The 21,952-nt window shown below is 38.3% G+C and overlaps 1 protein-coding gene across 1 annotated transcript in view; it reads right to left on the bottom strand.

Annotated features, from left to right (window-relative positions):
* The window catches only part of l3mbtl3 (L3MBTL histone methyl-lysine binding protein 3), a 69,681-nt gene that overhangs the window by 1,001 nt on the left and 46,728 nt on the right, over positions 1-21,952 (bottom strand). The window contains exons 17-21 of the mRNA XM_056481304.1: positions 18,606-18,749; positions 16,975-17,070; positions 14,147-14,238; positions 6,334-6,488; positions 5,503-5,565 (exon numbers count right to left, since the gene is read on the bottom strand). Coding sequence (XP_056337279.1) covers positions 5,503-5,565; positions 6,334-6,488; positions 14,147-14,238; positions 16,975-17,070; positions 18,606-18,749 — 550 coding nt within the window. The remainder of the gene's footprint in view (positions 1-5,502; positions 5,566-6,333; positions 6,489-14,146; positions 14,239-16,974; positions 17,071-18,605; positions 18,750-21,952) is intronic.

The following is a 21,952-nucleotide window of genomic DNA, read 5'->3' on the forward strand; positions in this document are numbered from 1 at the left end:
TGTTGTTCTGTTGGCTTCATCGAACATGAACCTTCAGAATGCTCTGGGGCAGTTTGCTGCCGAGTGTGACATGGCTGGGTGGAGAATCTGCACCACCAGCGCCTCGGGCCATGGTGCTCCACCGAAAAAAGGTGGCTTGCCATCTCCAAGTTGGAGGAAAGTCCTCACCCCAGGTGGAGGAGTTCTAGTATCCCGTCCAACCTTGAGGAGGATGGGCTACAGCAGCAGAAGACCACACCGGGTGCCGCTCCTGACAGCTAAGAACAGGAAACTGAGGCTACAATTCACACAGGCTCACCAAAACTGGACAATAGAAGATTGGAGAAACGCTGCCTGGTCTGATGAGTCTCCATATCTGCTGCCACATTCAGATGGTCGGGTCAGAATTTGGCATCAACAACATGAACGCATGGATCCATCCTGCCTTGTATCAACGGTTCAGGCTGGTGGTGGTGGTGTAATGGTGTGGGGGATATTTTCTTGGCACACTTTGGGCCCATTAGTAACAAATTGAACATCATATCAACGCCACAGCCTACCTGAGTATTGTTGCTGACCATGTCCATCTCTTTATGACCACAGTGTCTCCATCTTCTGATGGCTACTTCCAGCAGGATAACGCACCATGTCATAAACCATGAATCATCTCAGACTGGTTTCTTAAAGAGTTCACTGTACTCAAATGGCCTCCACAGTCACCACATCTCAATCCAATTAAGCACCTTTAGGATGTGGTGGAATGGGAGATTCACATCATGGATGTGCAGCCAACAAATCTGCAGCAACTGCGTGATGCTATCATGTCAATATGGAGCAAAATCTCTGAGGAGTATTTCCAGTATCTTGTTGAATTTATGCCTACTAAGGTGTACCTATTAAAGTGGCCAGTGAGTGTATATCATTAAATCTATACTTATGCTTGGTGTGAACAGCCTTTTACTCGGAGAATTACATACATGTTATACACTTGGATCTAAAACTCTGCCCAAGCTACAAATGCACATGCCTGAATAAATACGATTGATTTTTCTTCAAGCAGTAATAATAATGATACAAAACCCTTCTGCATGGCTGCCAGAATTACAGTTCAAGCTACTAGGCTTGTTTTCATATTTACACATATTTATATTTACAAATAAAGTCCCATATTATAGATAAGACACTTTCTTTCTGACCCCAATACATCTAGTTTTAGTGCTCACTAAACTCACACCCACATGATAAATACTATAGTAAATAGTATAGTATTGCTATACTGTTAAATGTTATTGTATTAATGTAATAGTAAGTCCTTTACAACGGATGCTACAACATATTAACTATAGTGAACTGATAAACTAGCAAATACTGTAGTATATTTTTGCTTTTACTACAGTAAACTGTGGTGTATTGTAGTATAATATACCCTGTAGTCGTAGAAAGCTACAGTATTGGGTCATTTGTATATATTACTGTAGTTGTTGTTTTACTATAGCAACTGTAAAATTAACCCAACAGATTCATTCAAGTACTTTACTATACTAAGGTTCAAAAACACTACAGTAATTACTATAAATTACTATGGTATTTTTTTTTTATGTGGGCTCCCTGCTTTGGAGGCGTAATCAGGGCGGCGGATCACTGAATCGGTTTAATTAGATCACAGTGACTGAATGAAACGGGTGATATTGAGAGACAAGCGCAGTCTCAGTCAACCTAAAGCTGAGAGATCTACAATCCACTGCTGTCATGTATTAAGATCCATTTAAGATAAATGTTGCAGTGTGTGTGTAGGTCTCCCGGTTGTGGCCAGAATCCAATGTAAGTCGTGACTCTGTTTTCAGGACTAACTTCTACAGCGAGGAAAAGCCTAAAAGCCTTTTAGTTTCTTCACAAAGAGGCAAAAAGTCACTTTGCAGAATGTTCAGTCTTTCTGGAGTAATGGACTGCGTAGTAGGGATGTCACAGTACTAAAATGTCAGTATTCCTCAGTATTCTCTGTCCCATTTTTGCTACCAAAACACAACTCAAACTCAAAATCCCTACTTATTAATTAACACTCTATTATTATTCACGAAGTTGTGCAACATTTAAATGGTTTTAAAAGGTTATTCGAGTCATTTTTGGATAAAAAAAATCATTAATTGTGTATAAAGAGAGCATAATTCACATTTAGGATGTCAGAAAGTGTGAATAAATTCTGAAAATATGTAATATATTGGCACATGTAGTAGGTGTAGTTAATTACAGAACAAGAAACGCAATTACAGTTATAATTTTGTTATATGAATATACTATTGCGATGGCCCGTGACCCAGAAGTTCTCAAAAATTGATGGCCTCGTCCCGGAAGTGTAAAAAAGGATGGTTTAATTACAAGGGTAACCTAAAACAGTCCAGTGAAGATAAATGTACAGTGACCTATTTCCCAAAAAGGCTATGTAAAGGTATGTACAAAAAAAAAAAAACAAAGTAACAACTCAAATAAATAAAACAAAATACGATATATACAACACAAAACAATATATCTACAATATATTTGAAAGAAACTACATCACACAGACAATAGATAACGGTGGGGGGGGGGGGGGGCGGGGGGGGGGGGGGGGGGGCGGTATTGCTTACGGTTCTGCCACAACACGCTCGCTAGGCAGGTATCTGAGTCTGCCATCTCCTCTTAACGGCTAGACTCCGCCCCCTTTTTTGGAGCATACCATAAACGGGTAATTGCAGTTAAATGTCTACATTACCACATTAAACATTTAAATGTGGCTTTCCTAAATATAAAGCACACAGCTACTTATAAGATCTGGCATCTATACATAAATAAACAAACAACAGAGGGGTAATGCCAAGAATCACTCCTCTACAACGCTGGCTGTACCCTAAAAAACAGCACTCAGTAGATATACGAGTCTACCAAACTTGTAAAAGAATAGTTTTTATTTGTAAAGACGCACAATAATCAGAACAGTAAGACTTTATACAGTAAAGCAAGTGCAGGCTGCAAAATGCAAGCTCTGTTTTTAAGCCTACTCTTTTTTTGTTTTCATGCAACTCGCAAAAGCTGGAATTTGATAACTTAAAGAAACAGAATGTGCTTCTGTTCATGCTGCTATAGGCGCATGTTAAGGGGAGTATTAAATATAACATAGGAAGCGCCATTTCTAAATACACAGCCGAGAAATTACATCGCAATAATATATACATATAATAACAAGCCATGGTCGAACCGAGCTCACACAAACCTTGCTAGGAAATCCTGTTCATAGAAAGGTGAGTTATTAACATTTACACAAGTAGACATATTTATGTGTATAAAGCAATTCTTTTGTTTATACGTAAATGACCTGTACAGCTTTACTTTGACATTTCCTCGAGTGAGAATGACGTTGATTACAACTTTCTGTGTGGGGAACAGGGAAACACTTGTTAATGCTCGCAACAGGGAAACAAGACTCAGCATGAATGTGTGTGTGAGAGGTATGCATATAGTACAAGTAATCAGTCCTGACCAGCTTCAGCTGTGTGTGTAATCAGGTGAACTGAAACAGGTGTGTGACTGAAGGACATGATGGGATTTGTAGTTCAGAAGCATGACAGGGATGGCAACACTGCTGGCGATCTTAATGTCATGATTTTCAAATGTGATGTTATCTGAATAAATCTAAACAGTTAAACTCGAAGCCTTAGTTTATTAGTATATTGTTTGGGTGACGGTACTAGTATGTCGGAAGAGAACTAGTTAACATGTACTGTCATCATGGCAAAAATAAAATTAATTAGAAACATTTCCTTCCTCCACAAGGTGAGGAACGGCAGGAAAAGTTCGAGAAACACTACACTTTTGAGACAAACACTTGGTATTCATCAGCAAACTAACCACAGGAGCACACTAACCATAACATTCAGCAGTGGACTTGTGAACTCATTAATCCCCAGTAAATAATCAGCAGCCGAGAGAGCCAAGACACAGCAGACATCATGAGGAGGGAGACGATGGGAAATAAGAGCAGGACTATTTCCAGCCTCAGCCCTCTGGCCCTTTAACATTCTTGTTAGCGGTAAACATGACGCTGTAACGTGGGGATGACTTGACATGCCTATAATGGCTTGAATGAGATCCTCTCGCATTTCCCATCATTCTTCAGCTCTCCTCCTTCTGCACCATGAGATTGGTGCAGTATCTGAAATTGCGCTCTCATTCACATTATTTAGTCCACTTAAAGGAGTGAATGTAAACGAGTGAGGGAATTGGAGAACTGATGCTGTTTCTTATTATACAGTACTGTGCAAAAGTCTTAGACCCCCAGTTACATTTGTAGTTTGAGTGAGGGTATAATGACATTATATATGACTTCTCATTCTCTTTAATAAAATGCAAGCAGAAAATACAGATTCTAGCGTAGAGCCCTGAATTCGTCATGTAATTCCTACTAGGAAGCACCTAATTTGTATTTGGTTTATTTTCCAGCATGACAGTGATCTGCTAACACAACGCTAATGTAATGAAATTATATCTGGAGAGAAAAAAAAACTGCTGATGAAACAAAGACAGTCATGAAGTGGCCTCCACAGAGTCCAGACCTAAATATTATATACAGTATGTACAGGCAATATTATAGGCAGTATGAGATTCACCTCACCTGGAGAGAATAAGAAAAATAAGACATGCTAAATCTAAGTAAGAACTCTTAGAAATGCTGAAAAATGCTGGATATTAAATAGCACATCATTTCAGAACACACTCAACAAAAAAGAGCTAAAGAAATCATGTCAAACACACTTTTGATGCTAGTCTTATGATTCCCAAAAGTAATTTTGTTTTGAATATCGTGTACATATTTCCCATATTTTCTGTTTGTTTATTAAAGGTATATTACGCCCCCAAATAATGCCCCTGCACTTGCTTCATACCTTTTGGTTAGCTAGATTGGTGCAAAAGTCTTAGGCACCCAAAGCTGGTGTCAACCTAAGACTTTTGCACAGTACTGTAAATGTGCTTTACCAGTCGATAAATGCCTCAGACTGAGTAGGTTTACCCTTTTACACTGAGTTTATTTACATGGACCATCTTAATGTGATTATAATATAATTTCGGCTATATTGCGATTAAACTTTACCTCATGCAAATGCAATAATTCGATCTAAATAATGTGATTAAGCTCATAATCACAGTAAGCATAATCATATTACCATAGGTGCCACACACTGATTATAATCAAAGTATTCAGGCATGTAAACACCTTAATCACATTATTTCCAAAGTCATTCTTTCAGCAGATGAACTCTCACAGTGCATTGTGGGTATTCTCTAGCCATTGGGTTGTATACTCACTTTGGTTTCGGACACCACTAGAAATGGCTGCTCCCTCAAATAGCTCAATATTATAGGGGGTGATTTCAGATAAAGCCTAGGTTTCATTGAACGCTTCAGATGCTCCTCAAGATGGAGGACTAGTTAAGAACTTCCCAAAGGATTCGGATATTCTAATAGCACCTGTGATTAAAGGGAATAATTTACCTCGTCTCTAAAGGTGCGCACTTGTTCCTTACAGCCTGGAAGTCCTTGGATAAACTGGATCACCTACAGAATAACAATGAAGATCAGAAGAGGCACAACACTGCATAGTCCAAAGCAAACCTGTGTACTAAAACACACATAGACTTGTATATGTGGTTTACAAGGACTCTCCATATGCATAATGTACTTATATTCAATATAAAATGTCATATTTTTAATGTCAAAACCACCTTAAAGGTCCCATGAAATTAAAATGGTTAGTTTTTTAGATGTTAGTATCAGTATTGCTTGTTTTTAAGATGTCTATAAGCTAGTGAGCACCCTAACAAGGACAAAATTCACTGTTATCACATATAAGACTTATATAAACATGTAAAGCTTCTAGTTTGTGACTTCTGGATGGATGGATCAAGGGTTTTATTAACGTCACCTTATGCTTCAGTTTCTCAGCAAATCTTCTGACCAATCAAATGCTCTCTAGTGTCTGACATGCCCCGCCCTCTTCTTCTGTTTGGCATTTCATTTGATGTGCTTGAGCTCAACCACTTACTGGCAGAGCGGTGATAAAACAAAGCTATTGGGTGTTTGATTGTTTATTAAAGGGGAGGGGCTAATCTAAGCCCCACCCTCTCTTCTTGTTTTGGTTGAGATTATGTCAAACATTGAATAAAATATGCAGATTACAGGATCTTTATTACAGTCATACTAGGTCATACACATATCATGCAGTACATAATTTATCATGTCCTCATAAATGTGTACACACATACACACTTGCATGGATTCAGCTAAGTGTATTTGTGTTGAACTGAACAGCGGGGTTCTGTTTACCTCATCAATGCTCCACGATGCCACTTTACTGGCCGTGATGCCTGCAACTGTAGGAAGGAGCTTGCTGTGCTGATCCCAGCAGTGAGGCATGCTGGGAGACGGGCTGGAACACGGCATGAAGACGGATTGGTGCAAAGCCTGCTGGAGAGTCAACTCTGAGACACACAGAGAGAGGTAGAAGAATAGTAAGTAAATCAGCAATACCTCAACATTTATGTCTGATAGCTTCTTGTCTCATCACTGAACCTTCAATAATGTCCAGTATAGAATATGTGGTCATGCTGCAGTGGAAACAGAATGAATATTGTGTCTGACTCCATCATGAGCTTGGAGGACTGCATCCATACATCTCTGCAATGACTCAAATCACTGATTAATAAAGTCATCTGGAATGGCAAAGAAAGCCTTCTTGCAGGACTCCCAGAGTTCATCAAGACTCTTTGGAGTCATCTTCAACGCCTCCTCCTTCATCTTACCCAAGACATGCTCAATAATGTTAATGTCTGGTGACTGGGCTGGCCAATCTTGGAGCATATACTGCATTTCACAACAATATTATTGTTTTTATGCTTAATGACATCAACGTAATGTCTGTATTTCTACTTGAAGAAGCAGCCACTCTCATCAGCAACTAATTCAGCATGCGTTCTCCAGTTATTTAAAAAGTGCATGCTTATTAACTGACGCTGCAGAGGGCTTTTTTTTCTTCTAAAACTATATTTGTAACCCAATTACACTGACTTTAGTAACTGTAATCAAATTACAGAAATATAAAATGTAATGCGTTACATTACTGCGTTCCCCAAACAAGTAAATAGAATGCGTTACACCCAACTCTGCTAACTTAATACCCCAAAACCAATGCATACCTATAGAGACATATTTAAAATAATCATAAATATAGACGAATTTCAAACTATCAACAAAACTAGAATTTACTCCAAACTGGAACAGACTGATGGATTTTATTGATCAATAGCCATTGATACTGATGATTCCAGCTATGGTAGCCATATGCTTAAGAGACAATTCACCCTAAAATGAAAGTTACCTCACTATTACCTTTCCCTCATGTGGATATTTTGAAGAATGTGGAACTCTATCCACAGTGCTATCAACCAGCATTTTTACTAATAACTTTCTTTGTGTTTTAAAGCAAGTGAAGGGTGAGTAAATGAAGAGCAATACTGAATTTTTAGGTGAACTATTCCTTTAACTGGATGTGCACAATATTGTGGACAGCAGAAAAACTACCGTGCCTTATGTTGCACATCTCTGTCACCTGGGATAAAAACATCTGCTAAATGCATGAATGTAAATACAGTCAGTACAGTACTCCTACACTCTTCATGTACACGCTGAAGACGATGTTCTTCAAGAATAAAGGATCCAGTCTCTGTTCACAACAAGAATGTTAAGTATAATTTATCTTCAAACATACTGATTTATTCAAAATCACTGCTAGTAGTATAATGAACACTCTTAAAGACGTATTTCAGATTATTATTTATTTAAGGTGGTAGATCTTTCTCATATGTAGCACCTAAACTCTGGAACAGCCTTCCTAGCATAGTTCGGGAAGCAGACACACTCTGTCAGTTTAAAACTAGATTAAAGACACATCTCTTAGCATTAGCATACACATAAAACACACATGCTTTTAAATTCCAAATGCTCTAAAGGATTGTTAGTCTGCATTATTTAGGGCAACCGGAGCTGGGAACACTTCCCTAAAGACATTATAATTTGAATGGCATCTGTGCTTATGTTAGTCTGTTTTTTAATATTCCCGAGGTTTCCATAATCCTGGACCAGGCCGTATCCTGAGCAGCTGCTGTGGAGGAGTGGAGAGCATGAGACTGATTCCTGTAAGACCCCAGTGACAGACGAGTCCTCGCACTGATCCTGTGATCCTGAAGAGCCACCTGCAGCTTCTCCACGATGGACGTCCAGTGTTCTCCAGCCTCCGGCGCCTAGACTGCAGCTCTGCACAAGACGTTTGGCCATAGAAGAAATGGTCGTGTCCAACTGAGCCTGATTTCTCTCAAGGTTTTTTATCCTTCACGTTCGCCAATAGGTAAAATTTCCTCACCGCTGTCTCCATTGGCTTGCATGGTTCTGGACTTGTGGAGCTGCACGTCGATAGATTCGCTCTTCAGTGATTGAACTCTCAGCAGTGAATATTAAACCACTCTAAACTGTACTTAAACTGTGAAAACTGGACTGACACAGTTTCAATTGACTATAATCTTCTTTGTGAAGCTGCTTTGACACCATCTACATTGTAAAAGCGCTTTAAAAATAAAGATGAATTGAACTGAATGGTAGTAAGTGCAATGTGATGCAAGGAAAAATAAGCCCCGCCTTCTAAACAGAAAGAGCCAATGGTTAACCAGTTAGGTCATGATGTTATTGCTGCTGCCACTGTTTACACTGGTGTGTGGAAAAAAGTCATAACAAAAAAAATTCTAAAGTGGGTTGTGGGGGGCACAATTGGGATTTTACAAAGTATTGGAGCACAAGATATGTTGGTTTTTAACCATCATTATACAGGTAACCAGAAAACATAATACTCAAACAAATAAAGAAACAAGCAGTAGAGCATTTTTTAGATTTAGAGTTGATCTAATAATACTCTTTAATTCTGAGTGAGGTTTGTTAAACCAAATGCAAATCGCAAGTTATAATAATTGAGCCCGATTTAAAAGTGAATTGTGCGGAACCACTGCTGTTATAAAGAGCAAAACGACTTCCTTCAGTTGTACACTTGACTTTGTGAAGGTTTTTACTCTTTTGGGTTTTGTTCTCAACAGGCCTATGAATGGACTGGCCATCCTGCAGTGCAGTGCAAAAAGCCATTTAAATTCACCTACAGAGCGTCGGCCTCTTAACAGATAATAATAAAACTGGTTTACAAAACCGTTCTGAGAGTCATGAGCCACGGTGCACTTTAAAGGTTAAAACAAACTCCCAACTGCGGCCCTTTCTCCCCCTTCACAGACAAACGGAGGCTTTTACATTATAAATCGCTCTCAATGCATTCATAATTAGGGCTGCATGACAATTCCACATAACATTGCAAGTGATTAATAAACACATGACGCCGCCAACATATGGTTTATCTGAGTTCTTATTATTAAGATTATAAATAAAGTGATAATTAATAAAGTACACTCACCGGCCACTTTATTAGGTACACCTTACTAGTACCAGGTTGGACCCCTTTTGCCTTCAGAACTGCTTTAATCCTTCGTGGCATAGATTCAACAAGATACTGGAAATATTCCTCAGAGATTTTGCTCCATATTGACATGATAGCATCACACAGTTGCTGCAGATTTGTCGGCTGCACATCCATGATGCCAATCTCCCGTTCCACCCCATCCCAAAGGAGCTCTATTGGATTGAGTAATGGTGGCTGTGGAGGCCGTTTGAGTACGGTGAAACCAGTCTGAGATGATTCACGCTTTATGTCATGGTGCGTTATCCTGCTGGAAGTAGCCATCAGAAGATGAGCACACTGTGGTCATAAAGGGATGGACATGGTCAGCAACAATACTCAGGTAGGCTGTGGTGTTGACACGATGCTCAATTGGTACTAATGGACCCAAAGTGTGCCAAGAAAATCTCCCCCACACCATTACACCACCACCAGCAGCCTGAACCACTGATACAAGGCAGGATGGATCCATGCTCTCATGTTGTTGATGTCAAATTCTGACCGAGCATCTGAATGTGTCAGCAGAAATGGAGACTCATCAGATCAGGCAGCGTTTCTCCAATCTTCTATTGTCCAGTTTTGGTGAGCCTGTGTGAATTGTAGCCTCAGTTTCCTGTTGTTAGCTGACAGGAGAGGCACCCAGTGTGGTTTTCTGCTGCTGTAGCCCATCTGCCTCAAGGTTGGACGTGTTGTGTGTTCAGAGATGCAGAAAAATTTTCTCTTTTTCAGACCATTCTCTGTAAACACTAGAGATGGTTGTGCGTGAAAATCCCAGTAGATCAGCAGTTTCTGAAATACTCAGACCAGCTCGTCTGGCACCAACAACCATGCCACGTTCAAAGTCACTTAAATCCCCTTTCTTCCCCATTCTGATGCTCACTTTGAACTGCAGCAGATCGTCTTGACCATGTCTGCATGCCTAAATGCATTGAGTTGCTGCCATGTGATTGGCTGATTAAAAATTTGTCTTAACAAGCAGTTGGACAGCTGTACCTAATAAAGTGGCAGGTGAGTGTATGTATGAAGCTTATTCAAAGGTTCATAAGACTGTTATGACATTTATAATCATGATATGACATCATGAACATGGAAAATTTATGCGTGCTTATGACAACTGTCATTAAGCGTCATTCACTTAGTTTTGTCATTTTAAATGCAAATTTGACATTGTTTCAGATGCCTTTATGTCATCTTGACATTACCAAGACTACATAACTTGATATAAATGATGATGATGATAAACGCCAGTGATTCCACGCTCAGTCACAGAGTCATCAAAATATGCCTTTGTTTGTTGTGAATACACACCCTCTAGTGGCCAAAATCACATACTGTGCCTTTTATTAATTACATGTACTTACTATATGGTTAGGCTTAGAATGCAGTTTAAGGTAAGCTGCAAGTAATTATGTATAATTAATTGTTATTACTATAGTAAGTACGGTATATGAAACATGTAACAAGAGCATCTAAAAATCGAGTGTTAGCACAAGGTTCAGAATCCAAAAGTAAGCTTTGCTGCAGCACACACCTCACCTGCATTGTGGTTACTAGGTAACAGAGATAAACCACTGGTGCACCGATGACGCAAAAGTACCACACTCTGATGCAAAAACACAATCAGGGCTGGGACGGGTTGTGAAATGACCCTTCAACTGTGTGTTTGCACTACTTCAGTAATGCTGCTGGATCCTCACAGCTGCTAACTTTCTGACATTCATTAACAAAGAACGTCGCCGGTGGCCTCCGTCTGATGCCTGTTATATAAACACCGTAATTGTATCTGAAAACGCTCCTATCCATGTCATTAACCATCATAAATGCTCTTCCCCAAGGGGGTTCATAAAACATGCTGTGGAATACATCTAGACCCAGGCAGCAGTAGTGTGCGCTTTTGCAGTTTGTTAAATCGGGATGAGATCCTGCTAAATCATCTTCTAATGTAATTTAAGAGTTGATACAAACACTCAGTTGAATTTTAGAAAGACAAACGAAGCTGCGACTAGTGTGCAGATGTCAGGTTTTGCATCTGCAGTGTTTGTTTCATGTAATTATGTTACTTAGGGAAGAATATACAGTGCTATGTGTCTCACAGCACTGAGTGCATTAACAGATGCCAGAGCTAAAAAAATCACATTGATTTATATTGCATGACACTTTATACATGATAATGTCTGAGGCTCTATCTTTTTAGTTAAGCATACACTCAGTGCATCACTTAGCGATATGATACCTTAATGTGCTCCACACAGGTTTCTGCATCTCGTTTATATACACTATGAACAGCAGCTACGCTAATTATTCTCTTTATTCTCTATTTCCACCTGGGGAATGACTATGACTATGCAGCACCTCTCATTCGATCTAAGACCAGCGTCGAAATGATCCTAAGATGATCCCAAGGTTTCGATAATCCTGGACCGGGCTGTATCCTGAGCAGCTGCTGTGGTGGTCATGGAGGCGTAGAGAGCATGAGACTGATTCTTGTGACGCTCCGGGGACAGACGAGTCTCACTGACGTCCAGCTCCTCCAGCGCCTAGACTGCAGCTCTGCACAAGATGTTTGGCCTAGATGTATTTAGCACAAATAAGGCCTAGATGTATATTTTAGGTAATTACTCTGTAATTGGTAACATTTTGGAGACTGTAAGAGTCTGTGTGTTCAAACACACACACATATATGTGTTTTCATATATATGAAAACCTTTCCTGACTCGCTAGTCCAAAACACTCCAAATTGCTCAATAATATTTGTGTCGGGTGACTGTGCAGGCCATGGGAGATGTTCATCTTCACTTTCATGTTCATCAAACCACTCTGTCACCAGTCTTGCTGTGTGTATTGGTGCATTATCATCATGATACATGCCTCCGACTTTAGTATACAATGTTTGACCCATTGGGTCAAATGGTCCTCCAGAATGATTGGGTAGTCCTTGGCATTGGCACACCCATCTAGCATGAGTATTGGGCCTAAGGAATGCCATTATATTGCATCCCAAACCATCACCCCATGCTTCACTCTGGGCATGCAGCAGTCTGGGTGGTACGCTTCTTTGGGGCTTCTCCACACCGTAACTCTCCCGGATGTGGGTTAAACAGTAGGGTGGACTCATCAGAGAACAATACATGTTTCATATTGTCCATAGCCTAAGATTTTCGCTGCTGGCACCACTGAAACTGACGTTTGGCATTGGCACGAGTGACCAAAGCTTTTGCTATAGCAGCCCGGCCATGTGTATCCTATTGACCCTGTGGAGCTCCCGATAAACAGTTTTGGTGGCATTTATTTCTGAAGTGAGTTGGGAAGCTGTGGGTTTATGTTTTTTTGGATACAACCGGACTGTAGGTTGGCAATTAACATTTATACATACGTATTTATGTATATAAAGCATCTGTTTTAATCGTGGATGTTCCAGTAGGCTATTTTGCTTGATCATTGATCTGCAACTATGATCAAATTATGTTCATAAAAGGTTAGTAATTAACATTTAAACAAGTATTTATGTGTATAAAGAATCTGTTTTGAGTGAAGTGCTTCTCATGCGATCTGTGAACGACCTGTACGGCTTTACTTTTACTTTTCATCGAGTCAGAATGACGTTGACTGCAGCTTTCTGTTGTACCATTTGGCAGTGGAAACACAAGCCTGATTAAGGTTCTCGATTCCCCTCACGCCGCCCACGAAGCACAGAATCGCACCAGCCGAGAGTCTCTCATCTTTCACTCTGAAACGCCTCTGACTGGACCAGCTAAAGCGCTTTAAAGCGGAGCAACAAAAGGCCCCGGCGTCTGCTTGCTGCCTCTCCTTCATTAGAGACACTGAAGAAGAGCCAGGGAGCAGATCTTGTGGAGACAGACACAAATACAGCAGCTCTGATGAACTGACATGACTTCAGCTCGTCTGATGCATGATTCACAGCGTTACACGCACTTTCCTCTGCTTCACACTCTTGATTCTGAGGGCGTTTTTACACTCTCTGTGAAAAAGCTTACCTTAAACTGCTCCTTCTGCTTGGTTTAACCTACAGAAGTTGTTTTATTGGTGTAAATATACAGTCTAAGTCAGAATTATTCGCCCTCCTGAATTTTTTCCCCCCTAATTTCTGTTTAACTGAATTTTCTCCAACACATATCTAATCATAATAGCTTTAATAACTCTAATAACTAATAATTTCTAATAACTGATTTCTTTTATAATATTTGACTAGATATTTTTCAAGATACTAGTATTCAGCTTAAAGTGACATTTAAATGTTTTGGTTAATTAGGCAAGTCATTGTATAACAGTGGTTTGTTTCCATTGTCTACAGAACAAACCACTGTTATACAATGACTTGCCTAATTACCCTGTTAAGCCTTTAAATGTCACTTTAAGCTGTATAGAAGTGTCTTGAAGAATATCTAGTCTAATATTATTTACTGTCATCATGACAAAGAGAAAAGAAATCAGTTATTAGAAATGAGTTATTAAAACTATTACATTTAGAAATGTTGATAACCATACACTGACACTTACTGTTAACCAGTTTACAGATTTGTTTTAACCATCAAAACGACTGTAATTTATTAGTGAAGGCATGTGCAGATCTACCTTTGGTTTCGGTGACTGAAGACACTTCACTCTCCACTTCCTCTTCCTGTGGCAGCACTTCCACCTTCCGCACTTTACAGGGACGTCCAACCCTGAGGAAGAGCATCATCATGATGTCATGTGACCATGGATGGGTTCACAATTAGCACTCTACTTTAATACTTGGGGTGCTTTCATCCCTATAAATCAGTTGTTTTGTTCCGGAACAAGGATTAAAATTGTTACAATGATGCGTTTTGTTCTTGGTGCGGTTTATTTTCACATGGCAACATTTCTAAATGGACCAAAATAGTTAAAACAAGCGAGTGAACTCTCCTCACATCGGTCAGAGTTTGCTTTATTTTACAGGAGTCTGCTCAGCTGTCATACGTCCCTATTATAATTTATGATGATGAGCAATGAAACACTATAAGTGAAAAGGTGCACTTGAATGGTGACACCCACCGACTGAGGTCTCTATTTCAACGATCTAGGCTCAAAGTCTAAAGCGCATGGTACAAAAGCATTAAGGACGTGTCTGAATCCACTTTGGTTATTTTAAGTATATGCTCTGCACCCGCCGCATGGTCTAACAGGGTTATGCTTATTCTCTTAATGAGTTCTGGGTGTGTTTTGAGCATAACGTGCATTAAACCAATCAGAGTCTCATCTCTTATTCCCTTTAGGAGTATTTTGCATCACGCCATGGCGCATTTGCTATTTACATGGCAGACTTTGTGGAAAAACTGAACGCTTCACTAGCAAGAAAACAGTTCAACAAAGCATCTGCAGCGCGAGGATAAAGAATAAGCCTCCTCTATTCAGCCTCTTTACTTTCTCTTTACTTTACTTTTACTCTTTACTCCTTTACTTTGGTGGAGTAAGGAAGCGGTGGAAACTCACTCCACTGAAGACATCCATTAGCCTACATATTTAACACCATGATGCGATCATGTCAATATGGAGCAAAATCTCTGAGGAATATTTCCAGTATCTTGTTGAATCTCTGCCACGAAGGATTAAGGCAGATCTGAAGGCAAAAGGGGGTCCAACCCGGTAAAGTGTACCTAATAAAGTGGCCGGCGAGTGTATACTTTCTCTGTGAATTTATGTTATGAGTTATTACTGCAAATGTCACATCCATAATGCTGGAACTGCTCATAAAATCAGTTTCAGATTTGCGAAGGACGCTCACTCTGCCGTTCTTGAAAATGTCAATCTAGTGTGATATTACAGAACTATATCGTAACTAGTCAATATATAAAAACACAAACCTATACAATACTTTTGGCTTATAACTTTAATTATAGACTCAACTCAATACTTCTGGACTCTCAAGATGAGGTTTTGTTTTTGTTGTCCTTGCAAAGTGAGTGACACTCCATTATGTCTGCCTGCACATTGCTAAAACAACAACTACTTTATTATAGATGATAAATAACACACAGCGCTTGTAGTGTTTACTCTTTGAGCACAGTCACGTCTTTTAAAGGCTCATTATAAGTCGTGCAGCAGACATAAGGATCATCCATTTTGATTGTTTGACAGAATCTGCACAATGTTTTTTCAAGCCGACGCCTGATTTTGCATATATTTCTTGTTTATTTTAAAGCACATTATGCAAATCCTTTCTGTAAGCAGAGCATCCTCCAGACTATTTCCGAACAAATGAACAGGAAACAAGCAGACTTTGAGAATGAATCAAGTGGAGAAGCTGTAGTGTGGATATTGTGGACTTTCTTTTGTCTGATTTTAGCACCGTGTTTGAGTGTAAAGAATAAAGCTCCATTAAGTCAACAGCAGTTTATTATCATTTTACTCCTGTTAACCCTTGTGTGCTGTTGAGGATGTTTTCATCCACTCTGGAGTGATTTTGAGCATCAATTTGACCACAACTTTCTCTGTTTCAGCAAATGGGATGATATTTGGTGACAAATCTTATTTTGAGACTTAACAACACACTCTGGGCAAATTGACTACCCTTTCATTATGTTAGGGGCTGTTTTTGCCCCATTGACCCTCAGTATAATCACATTTTTTGGTTGCAAAGCCATGACAGCATATAATCATGCATTCTTGATTGCTTCTGGTTTTACCTGTTGGGAAGAGGCACAATTTGTGATTTTTACTGTTGATTAGTGCAAAACAAGCTTAGTTTCTGGCTTTAATATGGAGTTATATGCTCTATAGTGTGTGTGTGTGTGTGTGGGTGTCAGAGATTCCAGTTTTGCATCTAAATCTAATTCACGTCTTTGGATGGAAACAGCAATTGTGTTGGACAGGGTTTAGCGGCTGTTCAGACAAAATGTGTTTTTTGCACTACTTTTCCATTGTTTTTCAATGTAAACGCGCTTGACAGACGTGTTTGACTGTTCCGATTGCATCTTTTGAAGAGTTGAGGACTTTTTCAGAAGCTGTGTGAAGCTGAAAGACCTTTAACCTTCACACACAGCAGCATGGTCAGGTCCAAAAGCAGTGGACCAATGAGAAGAGCTTCTGTTAGTAGTAGAAAGTTGGCATGACAACTGTTTTATTTATCATTATATCATGGCGAAGGAGGCACTCGTGTGGCTTTGTCCAGATATCCTGATGTATCTTCAAGTGCTTCTCATAATATACTGTTTTTTCTATTACTAATGGTCTGTTACTGTCGTTAAGTTACTGTTACTGTCGTTAAAAAATCTTTTAACACATTTTTAAACATACTAGTTTCACTAACTAATTTCTTTTGTTTTTACAATGATGAAAGTACATACTATTTATCTACTTATTTTGCAAGAAACTAGTATTCAACTGCATATATGTTAATATAAATGATCTATATATATATATATAGATGCATGACTGACCTCCTCTTGGTCTCAGTGCCCGCAGGTTTCTTGACTGGCGCCTCGACGGCAGTGTTTGGTTTATCCGGGAGCAGCGGGACAGAGGTGATGGGTTTACTGGAGAAACGGAGGCGAGACAGTGAGAAATCAACACTTCAGAAAAGGTGTGAAGAAGGCCAGTCATGACAAAGTCCTCAATTTTATCTTAATCAACACATATTTGGTTTCCAGTGCCTGACGTGACATGATAAGAGCAAAAATGCTAATATATGCCAATTTACTGACTTACTGAGCAAGTGTTACTCTTTACTGAGCTTACCTTAAAAATAAAAACATAAACCAATGAAAATTAGTAGCCATACAACATATTTTTAAATATTCAAATTTCATATATATATTCATTATATATTATATGTATGTATATATATATATATATATATATATATATATATATATATATATATATATATATATATTTCAAATATATGAAATAATATTTATAGTGTATTCATACAGTTCATTTATTGTGTATGGCCATGCACTCAAAGTGCTTCACAAGCGTGAGGGGGTTATATATATATTTATATATGTACTAATATAACAAAATAGTATGTAATATATATTAGATTACATATGCTTCTACTACATACTCTTCAATCATATTACAAAAATTAACATAAAAACTTAAAAAAATAAAATAAAATAAAATATATATACATGCATTGAATAATGGGCTCAAAATCTATGGAATTATCCCATGTGGCCCAACTCGTAAGTTCAAAAATATATATATTAATACATTTTTCCACTTGTAATATGTCGATTTTGTCCACCAGCATCAGTTCTAATCATAATGACCAGACATTAATTAAGTCCCAGTAATTGTAACCCCTACATGCAGGTTTGTTTACAAAATGGCAGTTTTGATGCCACCATCTTATAAACAAGTCAAAATGTAAAGTTTGAAGCCTTGCCCACTGAATGAATGCTTTACTACGAATATTGCATCAAAACATTTGCACTTTTAATGAGTTTCAATGTCGATGTTTTTGTCTTTAAGGTCCTGAGTATAACTTTTTTTTGCAGTGTAAAATGATTTTTTTCAGGAAAAGGAAAACTGGTGCTACTATAAAATACTAAAATTCCCCCCCAAAAATACACAATTGAGTCAAAATGTATGGAGTTAGCATTAACAAAATTATATATAAAAAAATAAAAAATAAAATAATAATAATAATAATAATATATATATATATATATATATATATATATATAATAGTTCCAGTGGACAAAATTGTGGCATGTTACAAACTTACTTAATTTTGACTATAAATGTTTTCTCTTTATTTAGGAATTTTTAGACAATTAGACAAAACTTCTAAGTAAAAAAATCTCTTTTTGGAGTGTAAGAGAGATATGCTGGAGGAAAAATCTGACCATAACGGCCATTTTAACAATGAACATGTCAAACCAACAATCAAAGACCACAGAATTTAGCCTAGGATTATAAGAATCTTTTAGGGGTTCCCAAATATTTGGACCGAATTGTGGCTGAAAACTCAGAGATTGAGCAGAGCTCATGATTCAAGCGGTTTTCCATCATTGGAGCTTTAATATTTCAGTCGATGTTAATCTGAGAGATGGTCACTCACTCATTAGCGTCTGCTGAAATCTCCTGGTTTGCTTCTGGTCTGCGTGGACGACCCACTCCAGCTCCCGGCATCTCCGCGCTCAAGCGGTCCGGCAGAACAGAGTCCTTGTTGAGGTTTATATCAGAATACGGGCAGCCGACAGCACTGAAACACCAGAAAACACAGCACACTTTACAAACACACCTTTCTATCACATTAGTTTAGCAGTAGCTTTATATATACACAGCAACTGGGTTTCATACTCAGAGTTTCGTCTTGTTTTCCGGTAAAAATATATGTTTCAGCTGACAAATCCTCTAGAGGGCGCTGTCTACATTTTTTAAATCTGAAATATGTTACTTAGGGTACATTTTATTGTATATTTCAGTTGACAAATCCACTAGAAGCCATTGATACATTTTGCAAATCTCAAATATGTTACGTAATATAGATTTTATTGTCTGTTTCAGATGACAAATCCACTAGAGGGCACTGTCTCCATTTTGGAATCTGAAATACGTTATTTAGGGTGCATTTTATTGTACGTGTCAGATGACAAATCTACTAGAGGAAGTTCTCTTCAGTTTTGCGAAAATCAAATATGTTACTTAGGGTGTGTTTTATTGTACATTTCAGACTACAAATCATTGGAGGACGCTGTCAACATTTTGCGAATCTGAAATAGGTTATATAGGGTGCACTTTATTGTATGTTTCAGATGACAAATCTACTAGAGGAAGCTGTCTTCAGTTTTGAGAATCTCAAATATGTTACTTACCGTGAGTTTTATTGTACGTTTCAGACTACAAATCGACTGGTGGACGCTGTCTACAATTATGTGAATCTCAAATACGTTACTTAGCGTGCGTTTTAGTGTACATTTCAGACAAAAAAACAACAGAGGGTGCTGTCTACATTTTGTGAATCTGAGATACGTTACTTAGCGTGCGTTTTAGTGTACGTTTCAGACGACAAATTTACTAGAGGGCGCTGTCTATATTTGCGAATTTTAAAATGTGTTACTTAGGGTGCATTTTATTATATGTTCAGATGACAAATCTACTAGAGGACGCTGTCTGCATTTTGTGAATCTCAAATATGATACTTAGGGCCCACATTGTTGTTCGTTTCAGATGACAAATCCTCTAGAGGGCGCTGTCTACATTTTCTGAATCTCAAATACGTTACTTACGGTACATTTTATTGTATGCTTCAGTTGACAAATCCTCTAGAGGGCGCTGTCTACATTTTCTGAATCTCAAATACGCTACTTAGGCTATGTTTTATTGTATGATTCGGATGGTAAGTCCACTAAAGGGTGTGGTTTACATTTTATGAATCTCAAATAAATGACCTTGGGTGTGTTTTGTTGTACGTTCCAGAGACGCATTCTTTTTGTACACATCCAGGAGAAGACAAAGCTTGTCCTACTGCTAGAGGATAATAATTAAAAAATGAATAAACTATTATGAATCAAATCAACGTTCTGAGTCTAACTGTTTAGCTCTGTGGGAAGTAGCCCTATAATTAGAGAGTTAATGTACATCCTGCTGATTGTTTTCACAGAATAAACCCTTCACTCTTATACAACATCTGCTGCTAAACTTGCCGGGCTTTATTCTGCAGTAAACAATTGGCTAGATATACATTACACCTTACTTACTGTATTATTTCATATGTGGTGGCTAGAGGCACAGAGTTTACACATACCTTGTTTTTGTATGTTCATTGTTCTTTGTTTATAAGTTGTATTATGAAGCTGAGTCTCCAGCGCTACACCAATGTCATTGAAACAGAAGAGTTACTGTTTCAAAGATGCAAAATAGCGCAAAACTGTAATATCGGATAAAATATTTGCTAATAAAGCAGCGTTTCCATCCAATGAGAAACAAAAGTGAACAAAATCATCACTTCCAGATAAACTGGAGCAAATATCAGCCTGAGAAATGTAGTTTAGTGCGTTTGGAGAAGCCACTGTGGTGTTTTTTCTTCTGTAATAAATGAGTTGAGCCTCAGAAGATGAAGACGACACACAATGAGACGCTCTTTAGGAGCGCAGACAGATGCTCAAGACAGTTCTGGAGGGAATAATAATAGTAATAGATAATAATAATAATATAATAATAATAATACTGAGGCACTGTGATGACCGACTGACGGCTGAGGAGTTTTAGAAATGATCTGGAAATGCTGCAAACTGCATTAATGCATCCCTGAAACACATTTATATCTGATCATCATCTGTCAAAAATTAAATCACATCACACATACTGATCCTACTCAATTGTGCAAAATGTATGCGCATCTTGATGTTTCTATTAAGCAGTTTTTCAATGAGATAACATAAAATAAACACAAAAACAGGTGGATTGAAACAAAGCTATTGACTGGCTTTTTCTATTCTGTGTGCTGTGCTTTCAGCAGTGACTATATCGCTTAACGCAAGAATGATCACACATTTGACGCCCATTTGACTGGTTAAAGTGGTATTTTGCATTCGAGTTTGATCCGTGTGGATGTTCTTGGCCTCTGGGAGATTTTTCTCAAGCAGAAACATCAGATTACAGACATCCAGTGGCTTTCCTCAGGCTGACAGCTGAGCAGAAACGGAAGATCAATGACCCTTGCTAAAGCTAAGCTGTGATATGATGGACACATAGCTCTTTCCCCCCTAAAAAATGCTTCACTGAGACAAGAGAATCTGTGATATTTGTTCCTCTGTGCCACAAAAGTATGTTTAAGCTTCAGCTGATGCTACGATGGGCTCTGTTTATTTGCAGGGACAGTTCACCCAGAAATGAACATTTCCTCACCATTTCCTCACACTCAAGTAGTCAAACTTTTATGAGTTTCTTTCTTCTGTTGAACACAAAACAAGATATTCTGAAGAATGCTGGGAAAAAACAGCCGCTGACTATATTTCCACCTACCTATTTTTATGTGCACTTTGGAGTATTTCATTGAAAAAAACGCTTGGAAATGTCGAGATGCACACATTTATTAAAAACAAATACAAAAAAATACACTTTTTCCCCCAATAAAAAACTATGAAAAGTTGGAAAGTATTATTTATGGCAGAATCAATCAATGGCAGTAATTTTCCTATCCCCTACCCACACAAATGATACATGATAAAGCCCTGAAACATACGTCAAAAGTCTGAAATGCTACATTTATTTATTAAAAAATACAGCAAAAACAGTAATATTGTTAAATATTATTAAAAAAATTAAATAGCTCATTTCATGAATAAACACTCACCGACCACTTTATTAGATACACCTTACTAGTATCTGGTTGGATCCACATTTTTCCCTTCAGAACTGCCTTAATCCTTCAGGGCATAGACACAGTGTGATTCTGAGGAC

This window comes from Danio aesculapii, chromosome 20 (genome assembly GCF_903798145.1).
Source record: "Danio aesculapii chromosome 20, fDanAes4.1, whole genome shotgun sequence".
In the NCBI taxonomy this organism is placed as follows: domain Eukaryota; kingdom Metazoa; phylum Chordata; class Actinopteri; order Cypriniformes; family Danionidae; genus Danio; species Danio aesculapii.